This window comes from Etheostoma cragini, chromosome 14, assembly GCF_013103735.1.
Source record: "Etheostoma cragini isolate CJK2018 chromosome 14, CSU_Ecrag_1.0, whole genome shotgun sequence".
NCBI lineage: Eukaryota > Metazoa > Chordata > Actinopteri > Perciformes > Percidae > Etheostoma > Etheostoma cragini.
Window position 1 is genome coordinate 24,799,525 of NC_048420.1, and position 15,992 is coordinate 24,815,516.

Genomic DNA, 15,992 nt, shown 5'->3' on the forward strand with positions numbered 1-15,992 from the left:
AGAGCAGGTCTAGACCGCTCTTTAATTTACAGGTAGAGCAGGTCTAGACCGCTCTATAATTTACAGATAGAGCAGGTCTAGACCGCTCTTTAATTTACAGGTAGAGCAGGTCTAGACCTCTCTATAATTTACAGGTAGAGCAGGTCTAGACCGCTCTATAATTTACAGGTAGAGCAGGTCTAGACCGCTCTATAATTTACAAAGACCCAACAATCCCCCCCCAGAAACCTGGGACTGACCCTGGCTCTCGGCGCTCATGTAGTAAACGTGAATAGAAACATTTGGGTAAATGGAATAAGTTCAGATTGTGGAGTCACTGTTTCCCTTTAATTACTATAACATTGATATACGTAGTATGACAGTTGAATCAAGATGAGTTATAATCGATTGACAAAGACACGTGTGTTTAACAGAATGTATTACGTATCACTTTGTGTGTTTATTTTTGAAAATAGTCTTTCCGGAGGTCCTCAGGGCTCCTGCACACTGCCTGCAGGACACGCACGGCTCAAACACGCCGAAAACACACTGAAAACACTCCGAAATAGGACCGACGCCTAGTTTTTAGGGGCGTTGCAAGTGTTTTCCGGCAAAATGGAAAACGAATTTTGACACAAACACAATTAATAAATTACATTTTTATGTTTCTTTTGACATACATGCAGAAATAAATAATTCAAAAAATGTGTTGATTCTCAAATATTGCACCTGTCAGTACAGATGAAATATCAAAATATGTGCAAACACAAAGAGACAAACAGACAAAATAAAGTTGAAGAGCGTGCTATTCCTTCATTTGATCAATGGGAAACATACATGTGTACCGGCAGCAGCAGCGGCGCCACGCAGGTAGTATGCAGGACCTAGTGACGGCCAAATGAAGCTTCATGAACCAGTGCCTTTATTCTGAGCCACTAGATGGCGCTCTGTGTTAAACAATTGGTTGAGAACACTGAACTGCCTTAGGCTTTTCTCTTAAAACCCAGAGCGCCATCTAGTGGACTCAGAACATAAAGACGCTGGTTTCCTTTGAACACCCACGCAGGTGTCTGACTGTTCAGGGCCTTTAATAATAAATGGAGTGAAAGGATTTTCATATTTTTCTCCAAAGACCACCTCGGATGAAACTTAATTACAACGTCTCGGCCATTTAATAAAAAATCAGTAACGTCAACCACATGTAGACATGGGTTAGTGATATGGTTTTCCTCTTAATATAAAATGGATTAAATATTTGTCACTTTAAGAGCTCTCATGTTCTGAAACTAAAAATATATAAACACTGTATAAATATAAAAAATAATAAATTAAAACCCACACATAATATGCACTTAATCCTATGACAGGACAAGAAGAATTGTAAGACCTTTATAAATGAAACTCAATACTTATAAGGAATATTATAAATAGTAATATACAAATAGTTTGAAGAACCTGCGGGACGCCCGGTAGTGGACGCAGCACCTAATATCTGTTTGTGAACCCAAACGTATTATCGTCATCATCATCATCATGGCGGGCCAGCTGCATTTGTGAGCTGTAAAGGCATCCGCCAGCGTCTGTTACTCTTTCTGCCTTTGGCGTTTCCTTTGCGCTCATTTCCGCCATGCAAGCAGGCAGCGTTTTCCGCCGGGCGTGCAGCAGAGGATTATGGGTATAGGGTATAGATCTATCAGTTTGGAGACTTTTTAGAACGAGCACGGGCTAAAAGGAAGACTGCTTTGTATCGATGATACTCTTTCTGGAAATGACATGCCCTGTTGTTTTGTGTCGTTTGGCTCTAGTTGGACAATGGATGGGTGGCACTGTTGTGTTGTGGCTGCTGTTTTAGTTCTTTGTTTTGTTCAGAGTATGTTGCGTTGTGTGTGGAAATTGACGTGGAAGCTGTGGAAGTATTCACGGTTGTCTTGGTGTTATGATTTACGCGTTGGATGGGTCACTTAGTGGCATGACACATAAATAAACATATCAATAAATCGCAACATTATTCACAATTACCTTTCACAAACAATTGAAATGCTCTAACCAATGTGGAAACACGCTCACATACACTACTGACATGCTAGGATCTTACTTCCAATAGTGTATATATGGAGCGTTTCAGTAGTGTTTTTACAAACTTGACAAAGTCTTTGCCCATCTACAACGTGGGACAGGAGCGTCGGAGGGGACAAGCAGCTCAAAGCCAAAGAAAACTCCAGCCCACTGTCAAACCTGCAAAATGTATAAAGTTTATCAGTAGGCAGTACGTTTCGGCCTACTGTTAAACTTCAATACAGGAAGGCATATACACTACTGAAACTTATTTTCTCCTTTACACACTACTTAAAATATTCTTATATACACTACTGAAATGTTCTTATGCACTACTAAAATGCTAGGATTTCACTTGTGTTTTAATAGTTTGTGACAGTATTTCACGTGTATGTGACTCCGTGATGTCAAATTTAAGTAAAAGCTACACAGCCACCAAGGAGAGGCACTAAAGTCTATGAAGTCATCCATAAACTTATCACTCATGTATCGTCTCTGTGCATAAAGAACAGAAATGCATTTTAATAAAGCTGTAAGACACTGAATGGATTAGTGCTGCTCGATCTGAGAAACGTATATTGATTGCTATATCGATTACGACATGATTGACGATATTGGAGGGAATGACCCTTTTGTATCACTCATTTTCATTACAAAATATTAAAATCTAAAAAATGAAAATGATTTATTGGGGTTTTTCTACAAGGATCTGTTCTTTAGCCTGTAAGATAGGATTTATAGGCCGCGACGTCCCTGCAGCGTCACGGTACTTCACTCAGAATGGTTGGACAAATTTTAATTTGTTAGTATTGCAGTACTCCATAATGCGATTTCGGTAAAATTGTGATTAATTGTGCAGCCCTAGAATGGAACCAACCAATCAGGTCGAATATCTTAATATGAAAAAGAAAAGCACCAAGAAGTTTGCTTAAAAAGAAGAGCACTTTGATTATGTTTGCTATGTAATCATTGGAGTACTGAACCTGGAAGGCCACGGATACTTAGTTTTGAGAGTACAATTTCATGATTTACTTCATGGAAAGCTATTGATGAATGCAGAAAGATCCCTCTGTGTCACCATTAGTCGGGCTGATTAGATCAATAACTTGTAAAATAGGCAAGGAAAAATGGTTGATGCTCATACAAGATGTTGTTTTCACCTGTTCAGTTCAGCTGCTGACTGGAACCTGTCAGCAGTGTCATCCATCTCAGGTTCAGAAAGGTCTCTGGTCTGGTATTCAGTGTCTGGTTGTATACCTGGAGGTGAATGTGAGGTCCTGGTTTTCTCTGCCTCTCTCTTCTCCTCAGTTTGACTTTGCTGTAACTGTGCCAACTGACGGCCGACACATTTATGTCTTTTGACCTTTTCCGGCCAGGCAAATCTTTTATCACAAAAACTGCAGCTGTACCTTTTCTCTCCTGTGTGAACTGCCACGTGGTTTGTTAGCTGGGACTTCTGTATAAATCTTTTTCCGCACACTGAGCAGCTAAAAGGTTTTTCTCCTGTGTGGATTCTAATGTGTCTCTGTAAACTTCCACTCTGTGTAAAATATTTCTTGCAAACTAAGCAGCTGAAAGGTTTTTCACCCGTATGAGTTTTAATGTGTCTCCTTAGATGTGTACTGCGGCCAAATCTCCTCCCACACTCAGAGCAGCTGAATGTTTTCTTACATCTTGAATCATGTTTCAGAGAGTTTAAAGCTGACTGAGGTTCTCTGGTATCCTTCCAATCAGCATTGTCATCCGCCTCTGGTTCAGAAGAGTCTAACGTCTGTCCTTCAGTCTCTGGTTGTAAAGGTGGTTGTGAGTTCCTTCCTGGTGCTGGTCCTCCACAGTCCCCTCCCTCAGCTTCTGTTTCCATATGTTGAGTTTTTCTTTTATGAAGCTGTGAGGACTTACGACCAACACATTTATGAATCCTGAGCTGATAATGCCAGATGAATCTTTTGTCACAAACACTGCACCCGTGTCTTCTCTCTCCTGTGTGCAGTGTCATGTGACTTATCAAGGATGACTTCTGTTTAAATCGATGACCGCACTCAGCGCAGCTAAAAGGCGTCTCTCCTGTATGAGTTCTCATGTGTCTCTGTAAATCTCCACTCTGTGCAAAAGATCTATTACAGACTGAGCAGCTAAAAGGTTTCTCTCCTGTGTGAGTCATCATGTGTCTCTTCAGATGTGACTCACGGTTAAATCTTTTCCCACACTCAGAGCAGCTAAATCTTTTCCTACAATGTTTCAGAGAGTTTAAAGCTGACTGAGGTTCTCTGGTCTGCTTCCAATCAGCACTGTCATCAGTCTCAGGTTCAGAAGAGCCTGCAGTCTGGTCTTCAGTCTCTGGTTGCAAAAGGGGATGTGAGTTCCTGGCTGGTTCTGGTCCTCCACATTCCTTTCTATTAGCTTCTGTTTCCATGTGTTGAGTTTGTCTCTGATGAAGCTGTGAGGACTGAGCTTCCTCTTCATCATCTTCACTCTTTACAGGGACAGGAGTGAATGGGAACTTGGTGATATCAGCCTCCTCCAGCCCTTGAAGCTGCTCTCCCTCCTGACACCACAGTTCCTCCTGCTCCTCTTTAATGTGTGGGGGGGCCTCTGGCTCCTGCTGGTCCACAATGGCGCTACACCCCTGCTGCTCACAGGGAAACTCTACTTTCACCACCAACAGCTGATTAACATCTGTAGGAAATAGGAAACACACGATTGAAAAGCGGGTGATCAGACCAAGACAACTGCACCATCCAAAAACGTTGGTCTCCCTTTAAGAATTAGCTAAACCTCTGACCTTTTTATATAACTGACATTGATAAGAACAAGATTTAAACTTAACAGGACAGTCTGGAAGTCACTGAAAGCAGACTGTGAACATAATGGTATCATCAGCATAAAAATGACCATTACAACAAGAAGCTTGAACATAAATATGATTTCAGGGGGACATGAAATTCTTCAACCATCAACCTTGCCGTAGCTTCCAGCTTCATGGCATTCTCGTCTTTGCATCGGCCCGAATGCAGCAGGTATTGTTAATCCCTGCTACCTAAATAGTTATCTACTCCTGCCGCCAAAAAATGGAGGAGATAAGGGCTCACTGTCTTGGACCAGGGTGCAGTACCGGTGGGTCCCGCATTTTAATCTGCAAAAAGCTAAAGTACACATCATGTACGGATCTCAAGGCAGCCAGAGGCTCTCAGCTTGAGGTGACGGCAGAGAAGTCCCATTTGCAGCTGACTATAGTCCATCCATCCATCCATCTTCGACCGCTTATCCGGTATCGGGTCGCGGGGGCAGCAGCTCCAGCAGGGTGCTGGAGGCTGACTATAGTAGCCTCACCAATTATTTCCAAGGCGATAAAGTTGGCAAGGAAACTTGGCTACACTGGCTTCTAATTTAGCTGCAATATTTAACAGCACAACGCTACCTATCATATAATCCATTCTGCCAAAGATATAGCTTGTGCTATGATGAGCCTGATGCAGAAAATGCTCTTCAATGGCCACTAGAATGTCCAGCAGCAAAAGTAGAACCACGTAAAGTTCTAGGAAAACCTTAAAGAACTTACTGATTGTTTAAACCCTATATTTGTATGCAGATCAACTAGAACCCCCTAAACGAAAACAAGAACAACCATGTTGTTCTTACCTGAAGCATCATCCTCTTCCCTCTTCACAGGGACAGGAGTGAATGGGAACTTGGTGATATCAGCCTCCTCCAGCCCTTGAAGCTGCTCTCCCTCCTGACTGCTCCACAGTTCCCCCTGCTCCTCTTTAATGTGTGGAGGGTGCTCTAGCTTCTCCTGATCCACAATGGCGCTACACTCCTGCTGCTCAGGGGGACCCTCTTCCTTGACCACCAACAGCTGCTGCACAGCTGCAGGAAACATACAGAGATGTCTGAAAACAATTTAATTAAGTTCAACCTTTTTCTCAGTCCTGAAAAACCTCCTTAAAGATAAGTAGAACCACTTAAATAACCCCAAGAACATTGTAAAGCGACCTACACGTGATCACCGGTAGAAGTTGCACTGCTCTCCCCATGGGAAAACAATGGAGAAGCCAGCACAGAAAAGTTTTATTGCGCATCATGTGCAGCTTCAGCAACCCCATAAAGCTCCGCTAACAGTTTCCACAACTAGTGCGGTCTCCCCTGTGTTGATTAGACAACTAAGATTTCTATGGTCCATTAGTCCACTTTTAAAAGAAGCACGTCTCTTGTAACACATGATTTAAAGAGTAAAGAGATTGTTTGTGGAGGAAGTTTTACAAATTTGGCGTAAAAGTTGGTCGACAAAATCATGAGTGTTAGACAACTGAGATTAAGTACAACCCTCCCCACAAGACCGCTAGAATACTTCAATGAGCACAAGAACTCTGGCTCCATTTTCACTGTTTTACAGTTTTGGGGAGGATACCAAATGTTTTTGTTTTTAAAAATATATGTTTTTATTTTTATGACTCAGCAATTCATTATTAATCAAAATTCTTTTGTCTCTAACATTTCGTGAAGAGACTTCTTCTATTTGTGTTTATTGTTGGTACCTCGTAGACATAGATGGACCAGAAGTGAGAAGCTCTGTGTTTTAGTCTCACTCTGGAGCTAAAACACACAGCTCAACACACAGGGCAAAAAGAGGAGCTGCAACAATGTGCAGTACAACAAACATATAGTGTTTTTAGAAAAAGAAACCCTGGAAACCTGTTCTGGTCCAACCTCAAAATACAGTAATGACCATGAAAATGAGCGTTTGTGCTCCTTAAAAACCGGGTAATACAACACGTGTGTCATATGAAGATAGATCCAAATGTAAGATGATGACTAGCCCTGTGTTGCCCACCCACTCCCACTCTGTTCTCACCACGTCACCCGCTCCTTACAGCAATGCCTCGCGTGAGGCGTCGGCCAGCACACAGCATTCACACCGCTACAGCACAGGTTACCATGGTGATGCACCACAGGGTTTAAATGTCACATGATGCACAGTATTCCCAGTAAGAAAGCTACAGGACTTCCATATCCTTCAAAACCTAAAATCGCCCAAGGACACGTAACATGCTTTGTAATTTGATACATTTTGAATTTCCATCTGCGTTTTTCTTCTTCGTCATAAACGTATTTCCACCGCAAGATGGAGTGTAAAGTGTGTCAGAATGCAGGAAATGAGGTCGATGATGCTCAATATTTACCTGGGGAAGCCGCCCCCCCCCCCCCCCCCCCCCCCCCCCCCGGCCCATATAGGCCCATACATACAGACATACAGTACACCCACTACAATACATCAGACCACAGCGCTGATCTGGCGTGCTAGGATAGCGTTAGCTTCATGATGAAACCCAGAGAGAACAAACAGCCCCTAACGTGCTAAGCTAACAGTTCAGCAGACGATCTAAAAGCAGCTGTTAGCTTAGCAGCATTAGCACAGAAAGTACAGCGACCTGTCGTTGTTCTCGGCTTCATCTCCGGTTCAACCCCCCCACAGAGCAGCAGCAGTGTCCGGGGTCGGGCCGCCTCTGCTCGGCTTACTGAGCTGGACTCTGCCGGTCGGTGGTTCTGTTATTCAGCTCCAGCTAACGGCTAACTCTGCTAACACACCTCCCGGTCCTACCGGAGGAAATACACACGGACACTTCCGGGAACCCCTTCAAAATAAGACTTCTCTTTCTAGTGCGATTTAACAGCGCCAAGCAACGTTATGGTAATATAAATCAGACGTAATCAAATCCTAGAGTAAAAGTATGCAGTAATGTTCCCCTCCCCAGCCCCCCATATCTTAAATTAAATAATAAATAATTATAAATAATAATAAATTAGATTCCATAAAATAAATAAATATATATATCATTTTTTGAACTTCAAAAAACATTTGTAAAACTGAATTTAATAGTGTTGATAATGCCAGAAAAGTGACAAACATTAAAAAAGCAACAATAGTTTTGAAAAAAGGAACAAAAATGTAAGAAAAAGTTTCAAAAAAGTCTGAAAAGCGTCAAAGTGTTGATTTTCACGATTTCAGGGGAAGACAACTCAAGGGTTAAATGTAGCTTTCTTCAGACACAGAGACGTTCCTTTGTTCGAAAGTTGCCTCACCCCAAAAGCTTTTCTCCCTTTCTACAAAGGCCTTACATATTTCACATGATAACTATTTCCAGTTCCTACAATATCGCACAATGCAATGGTAATTTTGTGGAAGACTGCGGTGCGCGTATTAGGTGGAGGGTTAGGTGTCAATAATAATAATAATAATAATAATAATGATAATAAAAAGCAGTTCCTCCCCAGACATTTGGCGTCTCTTTGTGGTTTTATTTCCCGTCATGTTGGACCGATATTATCTCCATTTCTGTGTCTAAATCTTTGGAAAAGCTAAAACAGATAGTACATAAGGAAAACTTAGAAAGCTTAAAGCTGAAGAAGTTCAGTGTTTTCACTTGATGTACGTAGACTGGGGATGGGGGGGGGGGGGGTCTTCTGTCTGAATAAAGCTACCTTTAAACCTCTTGTTGTCTTCCCGTCAAAATGGGAAAATCCCACTTTTGATGCTTAGTTTTTACTTTCTTACATTTGTGTCCCTTTTTCATCACTTTTAATGCTTTTTTTCAATTTTTGTCACTTTTCTGACATCTTCAACATTATATTCAGTTTTACAAATATTTCTTTAATTTCAAAAAAAGTCAATAAACCTCATTCATAGGAAATTATCCCTAATGTTTGAGTTAGAAAAGCAGAAATTAGGAATTATTGAGACTAAAATGAAAGGAATGGATGTTGATGATAATCACAGACTGGAATATGTCAACTTTTACTCAATACTATTTATATTTAATGCCAACACTACTTTATATATGCATACATATAATACTACTACTATTTCAAAAACATTTCAATTTGTTTTCAAATGCTATAAAATTGAATAAGACGCCCCAAAATCAGTGAAAGTAGAGATTTGTGACAACATGAGGGTTAATCTGGAGACATTCCAATCTATGAAGTCTCCTCATTCAAAAAACAGATTTCAGTTATCAACAGTGTTTAATTTACAACAAATACCCCAGAACCGCCCGCTGGCCGACGTGTACCCCTCCTTACAGAAGAACAGATTCCACAAATAGATTCAGACCCAGATCAAGATCTGAATTAGGGTTGGACTATTTTGATATCTAGTTACAATTATTTTGACTGACAACAGTGTTTTCCCATGTGTGACACAAAACAAATTTGACATAAAGTTTGTAATTTATTAGATTTTCATTAGGGTTTTATTACATGGCATCAGATCTGTGCATAAACTCCAGTACTTCCCTATACTCAGATAGTAGTATACCGCTGTTAGACATCACAACATCGTGTCCTGCCTTTGTTCCACATTACATTCATTAATTTGCAGGGTTTAATGATTTTTATACCGTGTATTCTCAAAGTAAATATGAATACATAAACCTTTCCTCTATTGACTAGTTCAGGATCTTTGCAGCTCTATCAGAGAGACGCTTTTACTGACATCTAAAACACGATATTTACTTTACCTACAGCGTTATTAATGATGGTACAGTTGTGTAACAGTTGTATATTTTCATTCCCAAGTTGTATATATTTTAAATGATCTGTTCTTAAATTGCATCCTGTTATTTCATGTATATTCTGTATTTTTGCTGCGTGTTCGGTATTCTGCAGCTGCAACACTGGAATTCCCCATTTTTTGGGGACATCTATCAGAAAGTTCTGTTTTTCTTCTTCTCCCACCGAGTTATCCTTTTGTCTTTAACTCTGCAGCCGGAGCTGCTTCCGTCTCGTGCTTCTTCATGTGTGTTTTCAGATTTCCCTTTTGCCGGAATCTTCTCCCACAGAAGGAGCAGCTGAACGGGAGCTCCCCGCTGTGGATTGTCATGTGACTTGTTAACATAAACTTAAGACGGAAACCTCGTAGGCAGACGGAGCAGCTGAAGGGTTTTTCCCCCGAGTGAACCAGCGCGTGACTCTTTAGTTCTCCATTGAATCTGAAGCCTTTGCCGCAGACGGAGCAGCTGAACGGCTTCTCTCCCGTGTGAGAGGTCATGTGATTTCTGAGTCGGAACATGTGTCCGAACTTTCTCCCGCACAGAGAGCAGTCGAATGTGCCCTCTCCTGTGTGAAGCCTCGTGTGTTCCAGGTAGTGGTAGCGCTGAACGAAGCGCTTACCGCAGACGGAGCAGCTGAACGGTTTCTCTCCCGTGTGCAGTCTTATGTGGACCTTCAGGCAGAACTTACGGGTAAAGGTTTTGCCACAAAAAGAGCAGCTGAGTGAATCCTCAGCCTGGACGTCTGTATGTTTCTGAGACTTTAAAGTTGACTGCGGTTCTCTGCTCTCTATCGATACATTGCCAACTCGCTCTGTCGGTTTGTATTTTGCGTGGACTGCCATGTGTCTCCCGACGTCTCCTTGGAACCTGAAACGTCTCCCACAAACTGTACAGCTGTAGTTGTTCTCTCCGGTGTGATGTGGCATGTGACGCTCTAGCGTCTCCTTCTGAGAAAAACCTTTGCCACAAACGGAGCAGCTGAACGGCGTGTCCGTGTGCTGTATCATGTGGTCTCTCAGGGTACACTCATTGATAAAACGTTTGCCACATAAAGAGCAGCTATGTGCTTTCTCCGCTGGGACTTCAGTATTTTTCCAAAACATCAAACCAAACTGCCGTCCTGGGCTCTCTTTCAAACCATTGCTGACTTCAGAAGAGTCTCCAGTCTTGTCTTTGGGTTGTAAATGTGGATCAGGGTTCCTAAATTCTGGCTCTTCCCGGTTCAGACTGAAGCTCTCCCCCGGCTGCTTTTTTGCGGCACTAACACAGGAAGTAGACTGTGTCTCTGGTTTGTGGATTTTCATGTGTTGCCCGAAATCTTCTTTGAATTTAAAACGTCTCCCACAAACTGTACAGTTGTATTTTTTCTCTTCTGTGTGGCGTTGCATGTGACAAACTAAGTTCCCCTTCTGAGAAAAACTTCTACCACAAACTGTCGGTTTGTCGGTTGAGTGAGTTATCATATGTATTTTAAGACTTGTCTTGTTGCTAAATCTTTTCCCACACACCGAGCAGCTGAACTGTTTCCTGTTTCCAGTTGTAGGTCTCTTACCGCTCACAGGGACCCTATTACATTTAAGAGTTGGCTGAAGTTCACTGGGTTTGGTCCAATGATCACTGACGTCCATTTTAAATTCAGAAGAGTCTCCAGTCTTGTCTTCAGTGTCTTCTGCTTCTGCAGTTTTGTGATGTGTCTGAGTGTCACTGACGGAGGACGTTGTCTCTCTCACGTGCGTTCTCATGTGCTTCACAAAAAAACCTCTGTATTTGAAACATTTCTTACAAACCGAACAGCTGAATGTTTTCTGTTCTGTACATCTCACAGGGACTTTGTTACTTTTCGGAGTTGACTGAGAATGACTGGGGTCAGTCTGATCATCATCATTACCGCCCTTTGTTTGAAATCCCAAAGAGTCTCCAGTCTGGTCTTCAGTCTCTGGTTGTAAAAGTGGTTGTGAGTTCCTGGCTGGTTCTGGTCCTCCACAGTCCTCTTCATCAGCTTCTGTTTCAATGTCTTCAGCGTTCTCTCTGTTCTCCTCAGTTTGACTCTGACCACCAACACACTGATGGTTCCTGAGCTGTTTGTACCAGGTGAAACTTTGGTCACATATGCTGCAGCTGAACAGAATCTTTTTTTTGACTGTGCATGAGTTAAGTGTCTTGAAGCCAAGTCTTTTCAAACAGTCAGAGTACTCAGTCGTACAACTTACAGGGACTTCATTATTCTTCAGAGAGTTTAAAGCTGACTGAGGTTCTCTGGTCTCCTTCCAATCAGCACTGTCATCAGTCTCAGGATCAGAAGAGTCTCCAATCTGGTCTTCAGTCTCTGATTGTAAATGTGGATGTGAGTTCCTTGCTGGTCCTGGTCCTCCACAGTCCTCTCCATCTGCTTCTGTTTCCATGTATTGAGTTTGTCTCTGATGAAGCTGTGAGGACTGAGCTTCCTCTTCATCATCTTCACTCTTCACAGGGACAGGAGTGAATGGGAACTTGGTGATATCAGCCTCCTCCAGCCCTTGAAGCTGCTCTCCCTCCTGACTGCCCCATGGTTCTTCCTGCTCCTCTTTAATGTGTGGGGGGGGCTCTGGCTCCTCCTGGTCCACATTGGAGCTACACTCCTGCTGCTCAGGGGGAATCTCTTCTTTAACCACCAACAGCTGCTCAACATCTGCTGGAAACCGATACAAATACAATCAAATAAAGACAACTGTTCAGACAATACTGTCCCTGCAATAGGGATAAGGCTGAATGATATTGTGTTTTAGCATCGACATCGCGATGTGCGCTTGCAGGATGTTGCGATGTTGACGCTAATCCTTTTTTGCTGCTTGATAGAAAAGTAAACTTCCACCGTTCTCCTTTTTCATGATGATCAACGGCTGGCCCTTCCCCTTTAAGACAGGTAGCCATGTGGGCGTGTGTGTGTGACGTTAGTCCGACAGGGTTATTGTTTTGGGAAGTGAGACACTGTGTGTAGTAAAGTAGCGTAGGCAGCCGCTGACACAGTGATGTCATAGTTGTGGATACTTGATGTGTACTTTTAGCTACTATTTCAACTGTTTAGCCAGTACTTTTAGATATTATTACTACTGTTCATTCAGCACTTTTAGCTACTACTATAAACTGTGTACTTTTAGCCACTATTTCAACAGTTTAGTCAGTACTTTTAGATACTTTTACTACTGTTCAGTCAGTACTTTTAGCTAATACTATAAACACTTCAGTCAGTACTTTATTATTATTATTACACCTTTAACCGTTTCAACTCTTATTTTGAAAGGACTAACCCTCTCTCCTGTATCTACAGTTCTAAATAGGCTCGTTCGAGATGACCTGCGCCTCGCCTGTAAAGTGGACGGGAGCAGGCGGCAGCAGCGCGGGGGGGGGGACAGAAAGCTGCGGGAAAGTCGGACAGTTTCCATCCGATTCCAGCCGCCTTCAGGCTGGACAGGAAGTGACAAAAACACTGTGGTGCGATCCCGATTTAATAAAATATAATCAGACCCACATACCAGCTGGTCCACAGTCTCTAGTTGTTTTATTATAACAGAGTAGCTGTCAAAGTGCTCTACATGAGATCTGTTGCTGATTTTAATGAACAACACACTGTAGATGATCCGTGATCTGAACAGATTTAGTCTCTCTGACTTCTAAACGTCACTATCAGCCACACAACACGTGTTCTGGACAGAATAAGTCTTCAAATCAGACAAATAGCAATTAAAATCCCTCCGATTCAAAAACTATAAAAAGTTTATATAAATCGTCATCATGTTGTAAACCAATCAGGTGTTAGATCAGCTGAGAAGCCGGCGTTTCCCAGCATGCTCTGGGTCCTCCTGGCTCTTGCAGTCGGTGAAAAGCAACTGCGCCGACTGCGTCTCAGAACTGCGGCCGCCTTGCTCTCGTGAGATTTCCGTTGCCCACGTGTGCATGACGTCAGAGCAAGTCGGGATCAACTCGGACAGAAATCTAACCGGCATGCAACGGGCGCCGATCGCCGGTGATCGATTCTGCGCAGACCTGGCTCATCTCGAACGAGCCTAATGACTAGCCAACGTCAGTAGTCATGTAAGCTGTGCAACTACAGACCCCATGATGCTTTGGGGATATAAACAGGAAGTATAAAACTGCCACCATAGACGGATTCAGTAGTCGGTTAGCTGTGGGCTACACCTTCCGAGAGAGGCGGATTAAATGTGAGAAAAGAAGCGAAATAAAGTCCCAAACAGAAACACGGAACCGTTTCAACGCCGGTCGGTTACCGTAAAGCTGAGAGTAGAGCCGCGCTGCTTCTCCACAGATATGTCAGGAGAGAGAGAGAGAGAGAGAGAGAGAGAGAGAGAGAGAGAGAGAGAGAGAGAGAGAGAGAGAGAGAGAGAGAGAGAGAGAGGCCACACCTGCTCTGTGGAGCCGAAACTCAGCGTCCAGTAGTTCCCGTTGTCGCTCGTTCTCCTCTTTTGAACGACAAAGTTCCTCCTCGTACTCTGCTATCGTTCTTTCAAACAGCCCAAATATCTCTTCAGCAGCCGCAGTTAGTCGCTGCTCCACCAACGCTCTCAGCATCTGGACTTTACACATTTTACCTCCTCCAGCAACACGCCTGGCTCTGCTCTGATGGAGCTCGCACGCGACCAAATACGCTCTGCGACCGGCGAGATTTTTGCAAAGCAATGAGCTGAACGGGCTACTCAGTAAAAGCACTTCCGGTGTAGTACTGGCAACAGGGGGCGGGGTCTCTACGCTGCTTCCTGTTTATGAGTTTCGCCTAATGTCAGCAAGGGATTTGTATTTTTATTTTATTTTTTTACTAAAGGAAGCCACAAGGGTAAAAAACAGTTAAGCATGCCCCCCCCCCCCATCCCCATATTCACCTCAATCATAATAACATCTGTTTATCTGAAAGTAAACCCCACGTGATAAGGTCCATTTTTTCTGAAATGTTTAACATGTATTTATGTGTGACTGCATGCATGAGTTACATAACCTCCTAAAAACGTACACTAGACTACATTTAAAAGATGATCATATTCTACTGTAAAGAAAAGAGAGAACTACATATCTAATGGACCAGCACATTGGCTTAGTATACGTGACCCCCCCCACTGTAACCGATTAATAAAGGAGTCAAACATCAAAACAAGATCCCTTCATCCCTTTACTCTGAACACAGGTTTTCTTATTAGTCTTCACAGAGCCGGTCCCGAGGTCCCGGGATGTTAAAAGTACAGTAGCAGCCATCAGAATGGGGGACTTAATGTCCCAGAGAGGACATTTGTTGTACAGGACTCGCATATTGACACATAATCCCCAACAGACACACTGAACCAGACAGCTACAGCCCTATTTATCAAACACATAACACACATTCATAAATAGAAAACCATAAAAAGGAGTTCCCTAGAAGGCCTGATGTCATTAAGAAATGAAAGTACACACCTGGGAGGTCACGGACACACACTTCTTGTTTTTTGTCAAACTCCATTTTTGGATTTAAGTTGTAGGTACACTTTTAGTAAGGATGCTACAGGGATTATTAATGAGACCCCAGGGTCATACTGACACATAATCCACTATTAAACTAAATGCCGAATTAGACTTGTAGGAAATATGAATTATTACACCTCCCTGAGGTTAAAGTCAAAACGGCCACGTGAGATCACAGCACACCCCAAAAACAGCATCCAAAGGTTTTGTCGAATGCAACACGTAGCTGCCAGTGTCAGAAAGGATCCGCCTGATAAGTCAAAAATTATAATAATCTTAAATGTAGTCTAGTGTAAGGTTTTAGGAAGTTAGTACAAATGTAACTCATGCAGTCACAAAGAAATACATGTTTAGAAACATTTCAAAGAAAACCTTAATATATTAATTACTCTCAGATGAACATGTGTTACTATGCTCTCCCCCCTACACCGTTCAGAGTACTTATGTATACTATATTTAAACTCAATATCATCTATACTATGGGGACTTACCTTTGCTGTATTATTTAATCACATATTTAATTTTACTTCACTTATTTACTTACATTGCAATATTTTTGTACTATGGCCACCTCGCTTTAAACTATCTTGTATATAATGCCACTTTACATTCATTCAGTACTTTTTGCAAATTGTCTGTTGTTTGTCTGTTGTTGTTGTTCTTTACTGTGTAAACTGCTGCTGGAACAAGGGAATTTCCCCATTGTGGGATGAATAAAGTATCATCTTATTATCTTATTATCTTATCTTATGCCTGAGGGGGTTAATATGGCCACCAGCGGTTTACTCTTTTCTCCTTAAAGCAATAACAAACCGTGAATAAACCACGATTTGAATATGTTGACTGACTTTAGACTAGCACCACTGACTTTAAACTAGCACCACTGACTTTAAACTAGCACCACTGACTTTAAACTAGCAC

General features: G+C 42.3%; 2 protein-coding genes across 2 annotated transcripts in view; both read right to left on the reverse strand.

The window, feature by feature from the left end:
• Positions 1–3,190: 3,190 nt before the first annotated feature.
• The window catches only part of LOC117957226 (zinc finger protein 271-like), a 39,548-nt gene continuing 26,746 nt past the window's right edge, over positions 3,191–15,992 (reverse strand). The window contains exons 3-8 of the mRNA XM_034892823.1: positions 13,985–14,173; positions 11,795–12,252; positions 9,959–10,828; positions 7,464–7,578; positions 5,674–5,901; positions 3,191–4,710 (exon numbers count right to left, since the gene is read on the reverse strand). Coding sequence (XP_034748714.1) covers positions 3,191–4,710; positions 5,674–5,901; positions 7,464–7,578; positions 9,959–10,828; positions 11,795–12,252; positions 13,985–14,165 — 3,372 coding nt within the window. The 5' untranslated portion in view covers positions 14,166–14,173. The remainder of the gene's footprint in view (positions 4,711–5,673; positions 5,902–7,463; positions 7,579–9,958; positions 10,829–11,794; positions 12,253–13,984; positions 14,174–15,992) is intronic.
• LOC117956474 (gastrula zinc finger protein XlCGF57.1-like) lies at positions 9,533–11,801 on the reverse strand. Its single transcript, XM_034891554.1, has one exon. It carries the CDS (start codon positions 11,324–11,326, stop codon positions 9,773–9,775), a length of 1,554 nt encoding a protein of 517 aa, XP_034747445.1. The 5' UTR covers positions 11,327–11,801; the 3' UTR covers positions 9,533–9,772.

Bases quoted from the DNA above. Each gene is read 5' to 3' on its own strand.
- LOC117956474 (XM_034891554.1), bottom strand. From the start codon at position 11,326: ATGAGAACGCACGTGAGAGAGACAACGTCCTCCGTCAGTGACACTCAG.